We start from the raw sequence: 22,108 nt of genomic DNA on the forward strand, positions 1-22,108 counted from the left end.
ATCAGTCAAGCAGTGTCCGCTCTTTACTATCCAACATAGATGCGATGGTGCAGTTTTAAGAGTAACAGCCGTGTTAGTCTGTATTCGCAAAAAGAAAAGGAGTACTGGTGGCACCTTAGAGACTAACCAATTTATTTGAGCATAAGCTTTCATGAGCTACAGCTCACTTCATCGGATGCATACTGTGGAAAGTGTAGAAGATCTTATTATATACACACAAAGCATGAAAAAATACCTCCTCCCACCCCACTCTCCTGCTGGTAATAGCTTATCTAAAGTGACCACCCTCCTTACAATGTGTATGATGATCAAGGTGGGCCATTTCCAACACAAATCCAGGTTTTCTCACCCCCCACCCCCCCACACACAAACTCACTCTCCTGCTGGTAATAGCTTATCCAAAGTGACCGCTCTCCTTACATTGTGTATGATAATCAAGGTGGGCCATTTCCCACTGGATTTGTGCTAGAAATGGCCCACCTTGATTATCATACACATTGTAAGGAGGGTGGTCACTTTAGATAAGCTATTACCAGCAGGAGAGTGGGGTGGGAGGAGGTATTGTTTCATGGTCTCTGTGTATATAATATCTGCTGCAGTTTCCACGGTATGCATCCGATGAAGTGAGCTGTAGCTCACGAAAGCTCATGCTCAAATAAATTGGTTAGTCTCTAAGGTGCCACAAGTCCTCCTTTTCTTCTTGGTGCAGTTTTGTTAAAGATGCAAATCTGAAACTGGCCACTAGCTGGCAGGCTGACATCTAAAATTCAGTTAAATTCTGCTGCCCTTGTAAACAGGAAAGCAACAGAAATATAGCTTTCATATACTTTAAGAGGCTTCCTTTTAGCAACACACAATGAGAATGCGCGCACAAGCTTCAAAAACATGATAGTATCTTAGTTTATTATGTACATTGATTTTTAGCAAAGCTAGCACTATCATGGAAATAACACAATTTGCTTTTATACCAATAGGCTTGAATGTCTTTCAAAGAAGTAAGGCTTTAATTAGTTGTTCCTTAAACTAGCTGCTGTCCTGCAGGAAAGGTTATTTAAATGATCAGCTAACATTTACTCTTTTTTTTTTTTTCCCCCCGGATATTTTTTTTTTAATCGGAGGGACATAAACCATAGTCTGTGTTAGCCAGTGATAACACAGGCAAGGTCCACTATATTCTCTTTTACAGAGTATCGCCAGAGGCTACCTTCCTTTTTTAGGGAACAGTCTTTTCCTTTGTAGAAGAGAATAGAGTTGTCATGAATGGTTTTCCTAATGTAAGTGCCTTAACATGGGAATGCTTGGCGGATCCCAAGCTGGAAAACACAAACATTTTACATTGAAATCAATGTTTATTTCAAAAGCCAATTCAAAACAAATATTTTTACTATAAATTTTCCAGCTGAAACTTTTGTTAAAATCCACATTTTCCCATGGAAAATTTCTTTTTCAGCGCAAATACATTTTTCAGTGGGAAAATTTTTCAAACAATTTCAACCAGTTCTAATCCCTAGCAGGTTGGACAGATGGATGGACACATGCATCCACTTCTTAAAACATGCAGTTTGATATCTACCGTTGAATATTGCTTAGAATAATTTGCATTTTAATCTGTTATAGCAAGGAAGGCTTAGTAAATCAGGAGTAGTTATCTTACTGCAGTGAAGTGTATATATACTGTGTTAAATCTCTTGAATTCAATGACGATTGAAATAAATCAGAAATTGGAACAGTTGAACCTAGGCAAAACCATAAATGCTTACCATAGAAATTAAAGTTGGAAAAACTGATTGTCATCTTTTCCCATTGATTTCAATAGAGAATGAATTTCTTCCTGTCCTAATTTCTCTTGCTTTCTACCTGTTAGCAGGAAAATAATAGGCTTCGTGCAATAATAATCTCCCCTCTAGTTTAACTATATAATCTTAATTTTAAAAGACCATAATTCTGAAGCACATTCTGAAATTTTGAAAAAAAACTTGGAGTTTTCATTTATGAACATTCTTCCTGACTTTGCTTCCACTTGAAACTAAAATACCTTTTAAAATACTGAGGCCCAGTCCTCTAAGCTCTCTGGGCTCAGAACGTCCATTGGCGTCTGTGAGAATTCCACACAAGGATCAGGTTCTTAATGGGACTGAATTTACTGTTAGCAAAAGGGGCCGGACTCCAGGCAGTCACAGAGATCAGAACCCTCTCACCACCGCCCCTGGTGCCCAGCTAGTGTGCCTCAACCCAAACCTGAGAAGCAGGACTTTGATAGATGACAGTTATTCAATTTCTAGAGCTGTAGAGAGGAAGGAAGGTCCAGTGGTTACGGAGATAGTCTGGGACACGGGAAGCCTGGGATCAATACTGTGCTGCAGGCTCCTGTGTGATCTTCGGTAAGCCATTTAGTATCCCTATGTCTGTTTCTGCTGCCTATAAAAATGGCAATAATACCCTCACAGGGTGTAAATACATTATAAATCATAAATGCATTAAACATGGTGAGGTGCTCAATTACTACAGCAATAAGTGCGTTTAAGTAGCTAAAATAGACAGCTACCTAGGTCAGTCCTTGGTATCAGTCTGCTAGCAGGTGTGTTTAGTTGTTGTTGTTGTAAAATAGTACAATTAGTATCTAAACAGACCTAGGCTCAGCCCATCACTCACACAGGACAAAAAAAAACAAGGAGTACTTGTGGCACTTAGAGACTAACAAATTTCTTTGGGCATAAGCTTTCGTGGGCTAAAACCCACTTCACTGCATGCATCGGGTGGGAAATACAGTAGGAAGATATATATTTTTTCATGTTCTCTGTGTGTGTGTGTGTCTTTCTATTGTATTTTCCACTGCATGCATCCAATGTATGGGTTTTAGCCCACGAAAGCTTATGCCCAAAGACATGTGTTAGTCTCTAAGGTGCCACAAGTACTCGTTTTTGTTTTTTGTTTTTGTTTTTTTTTTGCTGCTACAGACTAATGGCTACCGCTCTGAAACCTGTCGTATAGGACAGTTAGCAGCCATAAGTTGCCAACCCTTTTCAGTCACTCCTGTTGTCCTGGCCTGGATTCGAATTGGCAGAGTGACCTAATCCATACAGCTTTATATCCCCTTTTCACTCCTCTGGCTCTGGTTAGAATAGAGTCTTTAAGCTAGACATAAAGATCCTCTTCAAAAGAAAGGAAAAAAAACTGAACCAAAAGCAGCCACATAAAATATGCAAAACACAATTGTTTGAGCAACTGTCCTTTCAAGATGACTTATCAGAAGCTTCAGTATTTATGTCTCCGTGGAAATGTCAACCTTTTATATTGCCTTGATTTAGCCTGAACAAACCTGAATAATACGTAATACAGGTGAATGGGAAGGCAAAAACCCAATAGCAGGGATCTGACAATTTTTTAAGAGAAAAAGAGAATATGCTATTTTCTAGATAAAAATAAAGTTTCCTCATCCACTCATGGATTTCTTTGAACTCATGTAAGAGGAATAATTCAGACAGTTTATTTAACATCATGCAATATCATTTTTATCCTTCTCTCAAATCAGTAGGTAAGTTACTTTCAGGTTTATCTGGTATATGGACGAGCACTGGTGAAGCATTGCTGTGGAACAGAGTTGTACTTGCTATTCCATCGGGCTCAACGTATTTCAGCTTCTGGCACTCACTTTTCATGGTCTGAACTTTCTTGTCATATATCTCAAGGCAACATTTTATGCTGTATTTGAAAATCAGATAGCTCAGTTCACTTACATTTAATACAATGCACAAGCACGAAGTCACCACCACAAAATAGAGGAAGACTTTCTTCTCTGTGGGCTTGGAGATATAGCAATCTACTGTATTAGGACATGGCCTCATGTCACATTTCACAAGGCGTGGCATATTGAATCCACCGTACAACTTGTAAAACAAAACTAGGAAACCAATTTCAAATCCTGTTTTGAAAATGAGGCTGATGAGATAAGTGCACAACAGTCCACCATTCATGCTTCCTGGGCTCTTGTAAAGTTTCTTTTTGTGTCGCTTTTCCCTGCTCTCTCGATAGGCAACATGGAGAACAACCAAAAGAGAAGGGGTGGAGACCATGATCAGTTGCAAGGCCCAAAGCCTGATCTGGGAAATAGGGAAGAAGTGGTCGAAGCAGACATTTTCACAACCCGGTTGCCTGATGTTGCACTCGAATTCCTTCAGTTCATTCTTCCAGACATTTTCTGCTGCCACAACATAGACAAGCAAGCGGAATATAAACACAATAGCCAACCAGATCCTGCCAATTCCTGTTGAATATTTATTCACTCCACTTAGGATGTCTCGCAGGAAGCCCCAGCTCATGTTTTTTTCTGAAGGAAGGACAAAATGCTGTAACAAACAAACATACGTTAGTGATTTTTGTTCTTTATCCAGATGATGGGAAAACAAATGCATCCAAGCTGAATCGTATTAATATAACTAGTATGTAAACCAGCCTAAAATAATTAGGGTCAAAGTGCTGTTCCTAGATTCACATGGCAGATTTTAGAACTGATCTTTGGTACCTCCTATGGTTGCTAATACTGAGAACAGTTTGACAGCAAGTGTAGGCGGGACCAAATCATGTTGGGCACCATATCAGACACCAAGGTTCAGCCTTGCTCTAAACATGCTATAAATACAAAGCAGGACTGTTCTTATTAACGTTAAGAGAAATCATAAAAATGTCCCAGGAAAGAATAGTTTGACTATTTAGGACCCAATGAGCTCCCAGGAATCAAGGCTAAAGCTACCATGTGCTCACCATATGATATAAATTGGGTGGGGGGGAAGGAGTATGGTGTCCATAATAGCATCCTCCACTCAGGCTGCAGGGGTGAATCTGTTCTAAGAGAAGCAGCTGCAATGACTATCATTAAAAAGTAATAATTTTGCTAACGGATCTCAGTTAGTAGAACAATAAATAATAGAACAAATCTTAATAGAAGGAAAAGCAGATCTCTTGGGTGTGTCTTGAATAATAGCAGTTGCAGACATTTTGATGGTGACCATTGCATATGAAAAAATTATGGGCCAAGAACATCCCAGGTAGTGGATGCATTTGGCTCCACAATTTGAAGCACCATGCTAAAGATAAGATCATTGTAATCTCTCTCCAATATAAATGGATGGAAAATCCTATTTATAAAAGTTTTGGTTATTTTTGTTTTGGTTTCATTTTTTCCCTCCTTCTCACTGTTCCATTTACAGGCTAATATGGATTGGGAGTTACTTCATTGTCCTTCATTACTCTTAGCTAAGCACGTTTGTATGCAAGAAAACGTGTCTGAAATCCTCCTCAAAGGTTAATGTCTATGTGAATGATTGAAATGAAATACTGCTCTGTAAAACAAGGATTAGGTTTCACCATAGGGAGTGTCACCTGGCCCATCTGTCAATATTTGCCAACAGCAAATCCATATAACGTCACCCAACAGCCTTTGTGACCCCTTTAAGCAAAGCCAAAATAAGTTGCATCTGGTAGGCAAAATGTATTGTCAAGCAAGCAAGCAAGCCTATAAAACCATCAACATAAGAGATGTTCCAAGCCCCAGGCTTCTTTTTGTCCTTTAAAAATGGTAGATTTAGTGCCAACATTCATCTTCTCTGCATTTGTGTTTAATTTATGTTCTGTTACATTCAGCCCCAGCCCCTATGCTTTATAGGGGTGCAAAATTTGTCATGCAGTTCAGCTGCTGTAAAAGGACTATATTTGTCTGCTTTTTATGGATCATTTGCATAAAATTAACAGGTTAATAGATTATAAGGCCAAACAGGACCACTGTGATCATCTAGTCTGATTTCCTATATAACACGTAGGACTTCCCTAAATTCCTACATGAACTGGGGCATATGTTTTAGAAAAACATCCACTCTGGATTTTAAAATGTTCAGTGACAGAGAATCCAGCACAACCCTTGGTAAATTGTTCCAAAGTACTTGGGGTTGGGGGAGTGGCACTATATGTGAAAGAAAGCACAGAGTCAAATGAAGTAAAAATCTGAAATGAACCAAACCATATCATAGAATCTCTAAGGATAGTAAGTCCATGCTTGAATAATAAGAATCTAGCACTAGGGATATACTACCAGCCACCAGCCCAGGATGGTGATTGTGACTGTGAAATGCTCAGGGAGATTAGAGAGGCTATAAAAATAAAAAAAAATAAAAATGGGGGCTTTCAACTACCCCCATACTGACTGGGTACATGTCGGCTCAGGACATGATGCAGAGATAAAGTTTCTTGACACCTTAAATGACAGCTTCTTGGAGCAGCTAATCCTGGAACACACAAGAGGAGAGGCAATTCTTGATTTAGTCCTAAGTGGAGCAGAAGATCTGGGCCATGAGGTGAATATAGCTGAACCGTGTGGTAATAGTGATCATAACATAAAATTTAATATCCCGGGTGGGGGAGGGGGACACCAAAGCAGGCCACTATGGTAGAATTTAAACTTCAGAAAGGGAAACTACTCAAAAATGAGGAAGTTAATTAAACAGAAATTAAAAGGTACAGTGTCAAAGGTGAAATCCGTGCAAGCTGCATGGAAACTTTTTAAAGACACCACAATAGAGGCTCCATTTAAATGTATACCCCAAATTAAGAAACATAGTAAAAGAACCAAAGAAGTGCCACTGTGGCTAAACAACAAAGTAAAAGAAGAAATGAGAGGCAAAAAGGCATCCTTTAAAAAGTGGAAGTTAAATCCTAGCAAGGGAAATGGAAAGGAGCATAAACTCTGGCAAGTGAAATGTAAAAATATAATTACGAAGGCCAAAAAAGAATTTGAAGAACAGCTAGCCAAAGACTCAAAAAGTAACAGCAAAATTTTTAAGTACATCAGAAGCAGGAAGCCTGCTAAACAACTATTGAGATGCTAAAGAAGCAGTCAAGGAAGATAAGGTAATTGCGGAGAAACTAAATTAATTATTTGCATCAGTCTTCAGGGCTGAAGAGGTGAGGGAGAGTTCCAAACCTGAGCCATTCTTTTTAGGTGACAAATCTGAGGAACTGTCCCAGATTGAGGTGTCATTAGAGGAGGTTTTGGAACAAATTGATAAATTAAACAGTAATAAGTCACCTGGACGAGATGGTCTTCACCCAAGAGTTCTGAAGGAACTCAAATGTCGAAATTGCAGAACTACTAACTGTAGTTTGTAACCTACCATTTAAATCAGCTTCTGTACCAGATGACTGGAGGATAGCTAATGTGATGCCAATCTTTGAAAAGGTCTCCACAGGCAATCCCAGCAATTACAAGCTGGTAAGCCTAATTTCAGTATCAGGCAAACTGGTTGAAACTATAGTAAAGAACAGAATTATCAGACACATAGATGAAAATGATTTGTTGGGGAAGAGTTAACATGGTTTTTGTAAAGGGAAACCATGCCTCACCAATCTACTAGAGTTCTTTTGAGTGGGTAGGCAAACATGTGGACAAGGATGATCCAGTGGACAGAGTGTACTTAGATTTTCAGAAAGGCTTTGACAAGATCCCTCACCAAAGGCTCTTAAGCAAAGTAAGCTGTCATGGGGTAAGAGGAAAGGTCCTTTCATGGATCAGTAACTGGTTAAAGGATAGGAAACAAAGGGTAGGAATAAATGGTCAGTTTTCAGAATGAAGAGAAGTAAATAGTGGTGTCCCCCAGGGGGTCTATACTGGGACCATAACTGTTCAACATATTCATAAATTATCTGGGAAAAGAGGTGGCAAAATTTGCAGATGATACAAGACTACTCAAGACAGTTAAGTCCAAAGCAGACTGTGAAGAGCTAGAAAAGGATCTCACAAAACTGGGTGACTAAGCAACAAAATGGCAGATGAAATTCAATGTTGATAAATGCAAAGTAATACACGTTAGAAAACATAATCCCAGCTATACATATAAAATGATGGTTTAAATTAGCTGTTACCACTCAAGAAAGATCTTGGAGTCATTGTGGATAGTTCTCTGAAAACATTCACTTATTGTGCAGTGATGGTCAAAAAAACTAACAGAATGTTGGGAATCATTAGGAAAGGGATAGCTAATAAGATAGAAGATATTATATTGCCTCTATGTAAATCTACTGTATGCCACATCTTGAATACTGCATGCAGATCTGGTCGCCCCTTCTCAAAAAAGATATATTGGAGTTGGAAAAGGTTGAAAAAACGGCAACAAAAATTATTAGGGGTATGGAACGGCTTCCGTATGAGGAGAGCTTAATAAGATTGGGATTTTCAGCTTGGAAAAGAGACGACTAAGCGGAGATATGATAGAGGTCTCCCTATTTACTACCACCACCTGGGTGTATGCTCAGTTCAGCATATGTTCCTCTACAAAGTTGGAGAACTGATTCAGAATCTCTGACTCAGGTAATGCAGGGGGGGCTCTTCATTATGCTTCGATGGGGCCTTGTCTTGCTAGGTTGGCTCAGATGCATGGGATGTCCCCTCACCGGGATTGGGGATCTCCCCTATTACTCCGATTAAGTATGGTGTCAGTACCACAATGTATTGGGCTTGGGGCCAGAGGTCTACTGCAGCCACCTGCTTAAAGTTTCAAGGAAGGCCTCAGGATCATCACTGGGCCACATCTTGTTTTGTAAGTCTGATGGGGTGGCAGCATGGGTGGTGCGTGAGTCTTCTGTTTGGGGAGGCTTACACGCGAGTGCTGGAAGCTCCCTAAAAATGGAGGGGTCCATTGGTGCCCGGGCTGTGGCCCCACCTCTCCAAGGCCCTTCCCCCACTCTGCCTCTTCCCCCAAGGTGCCCCCTGCCCACTTGCCTCTCACTCCTCCTCCCTGTCTCTTCCCCCAAGGCCTGCCGACCTGCCGCTCACTCCTTCCCCACACCTCTTCCTCTAAGGGCACGCCTGCCCACCCACCACGCGCTTCCCTCCGCAGCAGAGAGGAGTGAGTGGGGGTCTCAGGGAACGAGGCAGAGCAAAGGCGGAACCTCGGTCCAGGTGCCAGTGGCTCCCTCGCTTCTAGGGAGCTTCACTTCCAGGACCCCAAAGGTGACCCAGCACGCCTCCAAAGGAAGGTGACCCATGCCACAACTGCAGCATTTGCCCTTCTGCATGGCCAGCCTTTTCTGGGGAGACTTAGCCCCCGTAAGCCTCTTACACGTGCTGTTCATGGGTGGCAGTTGCAGCTAGGGCAGGGTTTGCTGGCTCTGTGGGAGCGGGTGGCCATAATATCATGACCACCTGCTGGACGAACTCTTGCTGCTGTTGTTGCTGCTGGGCCACTAGCGCATGGATCAACTGCTGCTGCTCATTGGCCATTTGCAGAAGCAGTTGTTGCTGCTTATGATGGTGGGTGTTTTGTTTGGCCATCGGTTTTAGTAGCTATTCCATTTCTATTTAGCAAGAGTGCGGGTTGCTTGAGGGTTTCTTTCTTTCTCTTTTTTTCTTCAATTCCCTTATGCCGGGACTAGGGCATCTACACGCATTCTTCACCAATCTGTAACAGGTGGATTGAAGAGCTGGACTGCCTAGTGGTTACAGCGCATGGCTCTCAGCCCCATGCTTGGTTGAGGAGCCTCAGTTTTTAAGTCCAGCGGGGCTAGGGGGACCTGGGCCCTCCCTCTCCACTAGGTCGCAGCCCAGGACCTGTGTACTTCAGCCCCTAAACAGGGGAGGCCCTCCCAGAAGAGACTCTAAATCCACTGCACTGAGTTACTTCCGACCAGTCTGTTTAGTATGGAGCATGGACCCTCTAGTCTAATTTGCTAGGCGGCTTGCTTCCTGTAGGGACCTCTCTTGTGTTGTGGATTGTGCCTTACCTCAGTCCCAAACTTCTTTGGGCGGGGCAGCTGCAAGCTGGGTGAAGGCAAGCCCCCCAATGTCTATGGGGTTCGCTCACTCAGTTACCTCAGATGCTGGAGACTCCTAGGTCCCCTTCTCAGTCTCCCTTTCCTGGAGAGACAGTGCTTACTCCCAGGTGGCTCCCTTAGCTGGCAGGCTAGTGACCCTTCCCCTCAGGCAGGAGGTAGCTAGCTCCTGCCTCTTCAACAATCAGCCCCAAACTAAGCCGGGACCCCTTTTTTTCTCCCCTCTACAGACCTGGCATTGACTGTTGGTATAACAGGCTGGGTCTTGCTTTAACCCTGCTGTGCTGGTGGCCAGTTTCTCTGCTTCATCACAGTTAGCATGCGGTGTGACAGGGCAGGATTTTTTAACTTCCTCTTCTGGGGAGAATGGGGTAGGATATATATATTACAAATGGAGTTTGAATTTATGGATCTTGTATATATTAATATTTAAATGAGCATATTGTATACAAATGAATAGTCTGTTAGCATACTTAGCCCAGATAAATTAAAGTGTCCAAATATAAAAAAATTATAATTACGAACATGTCTGAAATAATTAAAACAAACAGTAAAACAATAACTGCTATTGTCTAACATGCAACTAAGTCACTATAACTGTAAAACTATATCTCCCCGTGTGTCCAAGTAAATATTTTCTAAAGCAGCCTACACATTTTAGATATAATTCCCTTTGTCAGATGTAAACATTCTAACAGAAGGATTACAATGTAATGGTGTTTTCTGATGAATTTTACAGTTTTACTAAGTGCTATTAAGACACTAACATAAGTTAATATGAATGTAATCAGAGGATGAGATCGTGTGAGATTTCAAGCATGTGGAGTGAGGTTGTCCCCAAGTTCAAGTGTTCAGGAACAGGTTGCCCAAAATTGTGGAAGCCTATTACAGAAAGAGGTGAAATTGCATATGACACTTTTTCTGCTAGCCATGGATATTCCCAGTAACAACTAACATTGCACTTCCAATAACAATACAAATCAACCTTAAAATACGTCTTTTTATCCACTCTAAAGCTTGCCATGGGTTGGTAAAATACTCAGAACTAAGTAGTGCTGTGAGATTTGGTTTGACCTGATTTATATAAGTGCCAACCATAGTTATTTTTATTATTAAGTACACAATCAAAGGAGCAGCACCAGACTTCTTCTCTGACGTTAACCTTCTGGACATTATCTCAGCGAGACGTAACTGGGTATTTGTTTTCATTGTTCTTCGATAAAAATGATTTCTTCTCTCACTAAATGGTGTAACGCTTTCTTTGTACCGGTCTCCATACACATAATCTTGCGGCTGATTCCAGAGGAAGCCATAAGAAGCATGTAAATGTTTAGCTGTACGCCAAAACCTGGGCAGTGTGTGATAGCACACTCCAGTTTATGCAAATACTTGCTACATGCTGTCTAAGCAAATTCCATTTAACATTCAGACTTCTGTGTAGAAGCCAACTATCCCACGATATTAGACTGAATTATTTTCCCAAAATTATAGACATTTGCTGGGATGTTCTTTTACCTGTAGATCAATGTTGCATTTTAAATCCTCCACTTGTGTACTGGGTATACGTCATTTCATAGTTTAACACATGCCCTAATCTTTATCAGAGAAACCTGCCCATGTTTCCTATGTGTTTCCCCACCATTCTTGCTATAGATGTCTTCTTTTGTGCATGTCCAGCATCACCAGCTGGAAGGGGAGCCCCTGGCAGTGCAATTCCCATCAAAGCTAGAAGGGGGCTATAGGACAGACAACAAGGGCAGACACAGGGCCTCTATCTAGCTAGGCCAGGCCTTCATGTTCTACATGGATCTTGGAGTATCTGCTGGTAGGCCCAAAATCCCTTGTTCTGCAAGAGGAGGAGCAAATCTGCCCTCACAGGAAATGATTCCAGGGAAACAATGTGAGGGGGACTTGCAGCGTTTCCAGTCCCCTGTCCCTTTAATTTTTCTCCCTACTTTTTACTCGTTAGCTGTAGAGTCAATACAACTGTGGGAGAGTGAGCTGGAGTCTTCTTTGTCCCCTGCATCTTCAGTAGGATTGTTTGTTCAATTCCAGTCCAGAGTCTTAGTTGCTTAGATTCATTCTGGCTCTGACAACATGTAGAAGCGTGTGCTCAGCATAAACTGCTTAGGGCATATCTTAGGGCATATCTACCCTGCCCCTCCATTTGGACTATGGGAGTGTGAATAGCAGAGTGTTTGCAACCAAAGTGTTGCACTGTATCTCTCCCATGTGGGGGGATGAGGGCCCGAACTAAAAGATTCCTACTTCACATTAATGTAATCCTGTTTGACAAGGGAAGCAAGCTGACTAACAAAAAAATAAATATGGTCCCACTTAATAAAACACAGACAAGAAGATTAGAGATGTGCCAAGTAGGTTTTCCTTTTATAACATGAGGTAAATTACTCTCAGTCTCAGCCCTGGTCTACACTACAAGTTTAGGTCGAATTTAGCAGCATTAGATCAATTTAACCCTGCACCCATCCACACGACGAGGCCATTTTTGTCTACTTAATGGGCTCTTAAAATAGATTTCTGTACTCCTCCCCGACAGGGGCTTAGCACTGAAATCGACATCGCCCAGTCAAATTTGGGTTAGTGTGGACGCAATTCAACGGTATTGGCCTCCGGGAGCTATCCCACAGTGCTCCATTGTGACCGCTCTGGACAGCATTCTCAACTCGGATGTACTGGCCAGGTAGACAGGAAAAGCCCCGTGAACTTTTGAATTTCATTTCCTGTTTGCCCAGCATGGCAAGCTGATCAGCACAGGTGACTGTGCAGATCTCATCAGCAGAGGTGACCATGGAGTCCCAGAATTGCAAAAGAGCTCCAGCATGGACTGAACAGGAGGTACGGGATCTGATCGCTGTATCGGGAGACGAATCTGTGCTATCAGAACTCGATGCCAAAAGACGAAATGCCAGAATATTTGAAAAAAATCTCTAAGGGCATGAAGGACAGAGGCTATAACAGAGACCCACAGCAGTGCTGCATGAAACTTAAGGAGCTCAGGCAAGCCTACCAAAAAACCCAAGAGGCAAATGCCCGCTCGGGGTCAGAGCCCCAGACATGCCGCTTCTATGATGAGCTGCATGCAATTCTAGGGGGTGCCCCTACAACTACCCCACACCTGTACGTGGACTCCTGCAAAGGAGTCTCACGCAATAGGGATGAGGATTTTGGGGATGAGGAAGATGAGGAGGAGGGGGAGGTTGAAGATGGTGCACACCAGGGAAGTGGAGAAACCATTCTCCCCAACAGCCAGGAACTGTTTATCACCCTGGACCCAATACCCTCCCAACCTGGGCTCCCAGACCTTGAAGGCGGAGATGGCACCTCTGGTCAGTGTACCTTTGTAAATATAATACACGGTTTAAAAGCAAGCATGTTTAATGGTTAATTTGCCCTGAAGACTTGGGGTGCATTCATGGCCAGTACAGCTACTGGAAAAGTCTGTTAACATGTCTGGGGATGGAGTGGAAATCCTCCAGGGACATCTCCATGAAGCTGTCCTGCAGGTACTCCCAAAGCCTTTGCTAAAGGTTTCTGGGGAAGGCAGCCTTATTGCATCCTCCATGGTAGGACACTTTACCACAGCAGGCCAGTAGCACGTAGTCTGGAATCATTGCATAAGCAAGCATGGCAGCATGTGGTCCTGGTGTTTGCTGGCATTCAAGCAACATCCATTCTTTATCTCTCTGTGTTATCCTCAGGAGAGTGATGTCATTCATGGTCACCTGGTTGAAATAGGGGAATTTAATGAAGAGGACATTCAGGGGTGGCCATTCCTGCTGGGCTGATTGCCTGTGGCTGAAAAGAAATCATCCCCGCTGTTAGCCACACGGTGGGGGGAGGGTGAAGCAATCATCCCAGAGAATTGGGTGTGGGGGGATTTAGTTGGGTTTGTGCTGCACGTTAACCCAAAAACATCAGCCCCTCCTTTTAAATGGCCAATGTGTCTTTTTCGATTTTAATCTCCCTTTTTTCCTCCTGCAGCTGCAAATGTTTCAATTCTGCGACTAGCATATCCATCCCAGAGGCTAGTGCAGATAAGAAGGCGAAAAAAACATGCTCACGATGAAACGTTCTCTGAGCTCATGCAGTCCACCCAAACTGAAAGAGCCTAGCAAAATGCGTGGAAGCAGATAATGGCAGAGTCCAGAAAAGCACAAAATGAACGTGAGCACAAGTAGCAGGAGCAACAGGAGAGTAGGCAGGATCAAAAGGAAAAGTGGCGGCAGCATGATGAAAGGAGGCAGGATGCAATGCTGAGGCTACTGGAGGATCAAACTGATATGCTCTGGCATATAGTTGAGGTGCAGGAAAGCCACAGACTACCACTGCAGCCCCCGTGTAACAAACCGCCCTCCTCCCCAAGTTCCATAGCCTCCTCACCCAGATGCCCAAGAACACTGGTGGGGAGGCTCTGGGCACCCAACCACTCCACCCCAGAGGACTGCCCAAGCAACAGAAGGCTGGCATTCAATAAATTTTGAAGTGCAGTGTGGCCTTGTCCTTCCCTCCTCTCCCATCCGACCCGGTGCTTCCCTCTGCCCCCACCCCTCCTGAGCTACCTTGGCAGTTATCCCCCTATTTGTGTGACAAATTAATAAAGAATGCATGAATTTGAAACAACAATGACTTTATTGCCTCTGCAAGCGGTGATCGAAGGGGGAGGGGAGCTGGCTTACAGTGAAGTAGAGTGAACCAAGGGGGCGGGTTTTCATCAAGGAGAAACAAACAGAAGTGTCACACCGTAGCCTGATCAGCCATGAAACTGGTTTTTCAAAACTTCTCTGATGTGCAGCGCACCCTGCTGTGCTCTTCTAACCACCCTGGTGTCTGGCTGCACGTAATCAGTGGCCAGGCAATTTGCCTCAACTTCCCACCCCACCATAAACGTCTCCCCCTTACTCTCACAGATATTGTGGAGCACACAGCAAGCAGTAATAACAATGGGAATATTGGTTTCGCTGAGGTCTAACTGAGACAGTAAACTGCACCAGTGCACTTTTAAACGTCCAAATGCACATTCTACCACCATTCTGCACTTGCTCAGCCTATAGTTGAACAGCTCCTAACTACTTTTCCAGGGTGCCTGTGTATGGCTTCATGAGCCATAGCATTAAGGGGTAGGCTGGGTCCCCAAGGATAACTATAGGCATTTCAACATCCCCAGCGGTTATTTTCTGGTCTGGAAAGTAAATCCCTTGCTGCAGCTGTTCATACAGGCCAGAGTTCCTGAAGATGTGAGTGATATGAACCTTTCCCAGCCATCCCACGCTGATGTTGGTGAAACATCCCTTGTGATCCACCAGTGCTTGCAGCACCATTGAAAAGTACCTCTTTCGGTTTATGTACTGGCCGCCTTGGTGATCCGGTGCCAAGATAGGGATATGGGTTCCGACTATTGCCCCACCACAGTTAGGGAATCCCATTGCAGCAAAGCCAGCCACTATTACCTGCACATTTCCCGAGTCATTACCTTTGATAGCAGCAGCTCAGTGATTGCGTTGGCTACTTGGATCACAGCAGCCCCCACAGTAGATTTGTCCACTCCAAATTGATTCCCGACTGACCGGTAGCTGTCTGGCATTGCAAGCTTCCAGAGGGCTATTGCCACTCACTTGTGAACTGTGAGGGCTGCTCTCATCTTGGTATTCTTGCGCTTCAGGGCAGGGGAAAGCAAGTCACAAAGTTCCAGGGAAGTGCCCTTACGCATGCGAAAGTTTCACAGCCACTGAGACTCATCCCAGACCTTCAACACTATGTGGTCCCAACACTCTGTGCTTCTTTCCTGGGCCCAGAATTGGCGTTCCATGGCATGAGCCTGCCCCATTGCCACCAGGATGGCCAAATTGCCAGGGCCAGTGCTTTGAGAGAAGTCTGTGTCCATGTCCTCATCACTCTCGTCACTACGCTGCCGTCACCTCCTCGCCTGCTTTTGCAGGTTCTGGTTCTGCATATACTGCATGATAATGTGCAGGGTGTTTACAATGCTCAAAACTGCCGCGGTGATCTGAGCGGGCTCCATGCTTGCCGTGGTATGACGTCTGCAGGAGAGCAGAGTTGCAGGGAAAGAGGTGGTTGGATGACCAGTTTTGCAGACCTACTGCACCGTCTGCTGCCAGGACACAACAGCTGAGCAGGCTGCATGCTTGCCGTGGTATGAGACAAGAGCAGCCGAGCACAGTTGCAGCAGAAGCAGCCCAGCAAGACCACCAGGAGAGCAGAGTGGCAGCAGAAGCGATGGATGACGACGGTCATATAGAGCAGAGTGGCAGCTGAAGCGGCCATTTGATGATGACGGTTTGCAGTCCTACTGCAGCGTCTGCTGAAAGCAGTATGGCGCCCGCACGGAAAAAAGGAGTGAAACAATTGCTTGTCGTTGCTTTCACGGAGGGTGCGGCGACTGATGACATGTACCCAAAACCAACTGCAACAATGTTTTTGCCCCAACAGGCATTGGGAGCTTAACCCAGAATTCCAATGGGCGGTGGAGACTGCCGGAACTGTGGGATAGCTACCCACAGTGCAACGCTCCAAAAGTTAACGCTAGCCTCGGTACTGTGGACTCACTCCGCCGACTTACTGTGCTTAGTGGGGACACACACAATCGACTGTATGAAATCGCTTTCTAAAAAATCAACTTCTATCAATTAGACCTAATTTTGTAATGTAGACATACCCTCAGAAAACCAGGTTCTGCATTAACTGCTGTGAAAACGGCTCATAGGTCAAGTCATCATTCCTACAAAGTAACTTAAGGAATCCTCCCAAAGGCAGTGCAGGAATTTTAGGAGGTGTATTGGAACAGAGTAAAGAAAGCCTACATTTCTTGTCCTATGAATATCTATGCTGCAGCTCTTTGCTGGAGGTGGGAGTAGCTGGGGAATCAGCACTTTTGAAAATCAGGCCACTTATGGATTTAGGAATCTATCTTTAGGCCCTTGCTTTCGAAAATCTCTGCCAGTGTTTCCATATCAGGGAGTGCCTACATACAAACTGGGACTAGAAAAAATGTTTCTTACACCCTGCCCCACCAATCCTACACTGAGAACAGGCTGAAGAAAAGCACAATGGAAAGACCTGTCCAGGGAGAAGTGGGGATAAGAGCTTGGAGGGAACTCTCAGACACCCCTTAGGCAATGTATAGGCCCCAATCTACTGAAAGAGCAAAGAGGAGGAAGAGTTTAAATCATGTAGCGCTGATATAGAATAGATACTGAAAAGGGTTTTAGTTAATGAAGACTTACTTACATAGTTACTTGATTAAATGCTCCTTTGGCTGAAATGAGACTTTTAAATAAAGTGACTGTGGAACACACAGCTATACTTTCTGGAGCCATTAATTCCCAATCAACAAGCTCTAGGCAACAAAATGTCAGTGTTTTTACATCTGTAGTCTTCCCTGTGACACTGGCTGAGTGTCCATGGGACAAACTTCAGCTGAGCAGGTCTATAGAGTGACAGAGCTTGTTTTGTGGCATTTCTTGGGGTGACAGGCAACATTTCTGCCCAAAGGAGACGGAAATGTGTCCTTAAAAGGAAAAAACATGTTTCTTTTATGCACGATTGCTGCTATATGGCAATGTAGCTTTTAACTGTTGCTCAGGTTGATACTGTACAATGCCATTCATTCTTCAAAGGCTTAGACTTTGAGATTCAGTAGATGAGACAGACAGAGATTCAGTAGATGAGAGGGAGACAGTAGACTTCCTGATGGAGCAGTACATGTGAGAATGACAAGCAGCTATAGGGAGAGGGGTTGGGAAGGCCAAGCATGGTGAACAGATGGACCTGCAACTAGAGAAGATGAAGCCATTGTGTGAGGAGTCAAATCCAGAACAGTCTAGGGATTCAGAAAGACCATAGAAGAGGAACTGAAATAGTCAAGTTGGGGTGTGATTGTGACAAGAGGGAGATCACAATAAGGGGGAGTTTTGGCAATGTTCCAGAAGAGGGGAGATAAATGAGCAGAGCAAGTTAGAGATGACTTCTAGTCTTAGCAAAATTATATTCTGCATTAAGCAAAGGGAAAGTCTAAAATGGATTTATACCCGGAAGGACGATTTCACTCTCTAGAGCATCCAAGAGTAGAATGATTAGTGCAGCATTAAATGAGCAGAAGGAAGAAAGACAGTTGAATGAGGAAGCAGAGGGATCAGAGAGTAAGTTGAGGGACATGTAAGATTGGTATCATCTGTATCGAGGTGATGTCCAGCACCGAAGCTAGCAATGAGAAGTCACAAAGGGCGTCAGGAAAAGAGAACAAGAAGAGGGCCAAAGATGGAGCCTCCAGAGTGGAAGGGATGAAGGAAAGATATCATCTCTATCAGAAATGAAAAGGGAGTCATTACAGAGAGTTCAAATCAGCAGAGGAGAGGGGGCTGAAAAGGAAAGAGTTTCTTGTTCAAAATACTCTAGAAAAGACAGGCTGAACAAAAAGCTATGGAAAGCTGCACCATTAATTGCTAAGCTGGCTGAATATCATTTATTGAAAAATGTATTTGAATAATGCTATGGTTGAATGAATTATTCACTGAACAATTGTATAATTCAGTCAGGTCTACAGCAGCTTGAATAATATGCATTGAATAATGCATCCAATGAATAGCTTATTATTTGATTAATAATTTCCCCCAGATTTTGACCATCTTTGCTAACTATGTTAGCAGTAGAAAAAGTACTTTTGTACAGAGGAGAATGGGGAATTAGGAAAATGTGAGGGGGAAATGAGCCAATGGCAAATGGAGCTAATCCATCAGGAATTTGGGGGGGAGGGGGGAGAAATGGGGATACTTTCAGGAGATACTGGTGAGGGAAGGACACTGGGAGTCACCAGGGGAGCACACAGAGAAAGAGTGGGGAGTATTGTGTTGCTGTACAATAAAAACAGTGGAATGCAGAGGTGGAGCAGAGAGGGCAGATTGTCAGCCTGGGAAGTGAGGGTGAGGCCCACAAGTTGTGTGTACAGGCTTGGAACTGGCCTAGCAAGCTGTGCAATGGTGACATTTTTTTCTGTGTAACCACTGTTGATTTAAAATATCAATTCTGTTCACTATAAGACATAGTCTTTCTTTATGGGTGGCTTAATGACAGAGGAGGGAAGGTGATGGAAACCATTGGGAAAGATGCTAAGGGAATGGGGTGGGTGCTGAGAGTCAATGAGGAGGGCACAGGAAAACAAAAGGTGGAAAATAAGTTGAGACATCAACTTCCATGTGGGGACAGTGTAGTCTAGTGAATAGAGCAAGTTACAAGATGCCAGACCTGATTCTATTCAGAGTCACCCTGATCAAGTCACTTATGGATTGACTTTCAGAGGTGCTAAGCACGCACAAATCCCATTGAAGTCAATGGGAGGTGCAGGTGCTCATCACTTTTGAAAATCAAGCCACAACCCTCAGTGCCTTAGTTTCTTTACTAGTAAAATGGGGGTTATAATACCAACTTTGAAAATTGATTTCAGATGCTTGGGTGAAAGGTGCTATGGAAATGCCAAGTGTAATAATTTAACACTGGGAAATTATTTGTGTCTAGGGTCTTTCATTGTTCAGATACCCCCTTGTCTGTCCTAAAATGAGTCAAACTGAAATAAAAATGTAAATTTCAATACTCATTGTTTTTTGAAGCCTACAAGAAACTAGCCAGCTAAGCTATTTACTTCTTATATTCCATTAACAAACAAACCTACCTTCACTAAACTGCGTACTAGCCCTAGTTGATTATTATTTATAATATGGCAGTGTCTAGCAGTGCCATTGAAAGAGGGACCCCCATTGTTGTAGACATGTCACAAACACAGAGTAAGAGACAAAGTCCCTGCTCTGAAGAGTTTACAGTCTAAACAGACAGACAAAAGGTAGGAGGGAAAACAGAGGCAATGTGATTTACCAAAGGTCATGCAGTAGATCAATGGTAGAGTTAGGACGAGAACACAGTCTCTGTATCCCAGTCCAGTATCTGAGCCACTGTAGCATGCTGAGTTATTATTCTGCCTTCTTAATATTAACCTCTCATTACATCAGGTCTAGCATTAGCTTGTAAGCTCATCAGAGCATAACTCATGTCCTTTTATCTCTCAGGAGGAGGCACCTAGCACTCTTTTGGGTGCCATAATAAGTAATATTTTAAGCAGAATTTCCATACTTCCCATGCCAGTATAATAGTGGTTAAAATGTGTATGTATAATGTGTAAAAACACTAGCCTGGATATGTACTTGCTAAATATGTACAGGAATGGTAGTGGACAGAAGTAAATGGAGGAAGGCTGGTCATTTGGTTGTGGCCCTGGACTGGAACTCAGTAGAGTTTTGGTTTTATTCTTTGCTCTGCTATTGGCTTCCGGTGTAACCCTGGGGAAATCAAATAATCTCTCAGGGCCTCTGTTCTTTGTCTTTAAAATAGGGGTAATACTTCCTTTTTCCACTCTGTCTTGTCTATTTAGAGTGTGAGCTCATCAGGGCAGGAACTTTCTTAGTTAGTTTGCTTGTGTACACTCCCTGCCACAATGGGATCCTGTTCTAGGTTGGGACATCAAGGAGCTACTTTAATAAAATAATTAATAATGATAATAAACCATTTGGGTATAATTCTCTGCTCTGCTACAGACTCCCTGGGTGACTGGGGCTAGTCACTTAATCCCTCTATGCCTTAGTTCCTCATCTCCAAAGTGGGATAAATATTTTTTCTCTACCTCTTTGGGGGAGCGTGAGGGTCAATTCATTGATACAGTGTTGCCCAAATTCTTGAAAACTTTCATCAGGAAAATTAAACTAATCATCTACCTCCACTCCTCAACAGCCCAGCCTTGTGCTGCTAAATATTGAGGCACTCAGCCATGATGGTGATGAGTACCATACTAGAATCTAGACATGTTACTCAACAGCCTGATTCAGATCTAAATAAGGCACATTTTTAAGATCAGCTGACAATTTCTTCTTTAAATCAATACACCTGCCCTCCTTCCCCACCCACCCCCAGAGAATGTGTGGAAAGATCAAAATAGTTTGCATGTAGGGGAGAATATCATCCACAAACTACCTCCTCGGTGTTTGTCAGACGCTTAACTCTGATGAGCTCTTTTTTTATAGCTTGTAGTTGCATTGCTTCATCTCACTAACATTTTATATTTGCATTTGAGAAATTAAAAGCATCATTTAACAACTCAGCAGTTATCAAGTATGATGTTCTGCCAGAGTATGGTGTTTTTAATTATTTTCCACTTCATAGGACTGATTCTGGGGGAAACAGTTACTATCAGCCATCGCCTTTTCTGTGAATCTTAGTAAATTAGGTAATCAAGTAAAAATGATACTTGAAATGTCCAGGATGACATAAAATGCCAAAGTAGTTGTGTCTGCTCCATATCTGCACAATAAATATTGCAGTTCTCGTAAGCACAGAGAAAAATCCATAACCAGTCTACCTCACGCTCTCATATTACAAAGAAAAGCTACTTCTATGGTATCCACAGCAATGATCCCAGGAATTAACAAGTGTTGTTACATGGCTTGAGTCATTCCTGTAAGGGTGGTCAGAGGACAAAAGTATTACAATCACAAGGCAAGGGATTTCAACTTTGGAACTTACTGAAAAAAAATTAAATTAAAACATACGGACTGTGGGTCATAGATGGCTACTTTCCAGTTTGTAACAATTAAATTGTTTAAAAGTTAGATCAACAGTGCACGGGAAAACTTACTGCCATTTTACAAGGCTTACACTTAATTAGAATTGCATATACATTTGACACTTTCTGGAAGAACACTTTCTTAAACCTATTATCCTGATTGTTGATACACACACACACAACCTCCCCCTAACCTGTTTCTTATTGAATAAAGACACATTTTATCAGAACAAGAAAATCTTACTTACCTGAACAGCAACAGGTGATGATTAAAATTGAACCAGCAGTTTTCTAGTACCATTAACAATTAATTACTCATGTCCCAGAAAGGGAGTAACTGCTTTAAAGCTGTGAAAATGGAGTCCAGTTGTTTCCTAGGTAGCATAATCTAAACAGGTGTAACCTGATCACTTGTTCTGGCATATTATTCAAATGAGTATTACAGTGTGTCTAGTGCTGCCAGGAAGATGTACAATGAGTAACTTGAGACAAGAAACATTTATTTAATGCTGCCCATGTAATTTTTCTCTTTTACCCATCCACAAATATTAACTCTAATGAAGAGCAGCAGTTCTTTGCTTCTTTTCTTATACTATCACGGGTAGAGCCTCAACAGTGAACGAGCATTTGACATGCTATGGCAGAGGGAAA

The 22,108-nt window shown here is 42.9% G+C and overlaps 1 protein-coding gene across 1 annotated transcript; it reads right to left on the reverse strand.

The window, feature by feature from the left end:
- Positions 1 to 983: 983 nt before the first annotated feature.
- Positions 984 to 21,791, reverse strand: GJB7 (gap junction protein beta 7). Its single transcript, XM_073336619.2, has 2 exons — positions 21,706 to 21,791; positions 984 to 4,346 (listed from the first exon to the last, which is right to left on the reverse strand). Exon 2 carries the CDS (start codon positions 4,317 to 4,319, stop codon positions 3,513 to 3,515), a length of 807 nt encoding a protein of 268 aa, XP_073192720.1. The 5' UTR covers positions 4,320 to 4,346; positions 21,706 to 21,791; the 3' UTR covers positions 984 to 3,512.
- Positions 21,792 to 22,108: the final 317 nt, after the last annotated feature.

The sequence above is a fragment of the Lepidochelys kempii genome, chromosome 3 (assembly GCF_965140285.1).
Source record: "Lepidochelys kempii isolate rLepKem1 chromosome 3, rLepKem1.hap1, whole genome shotgun sequence".
In the NCBI taxonomy this organism is placed as follows: Eukaryota; Metazoa; Chordata; order Testudines; family Cheloniidae; genus Lepidochelys; species Lepidochelys kempii.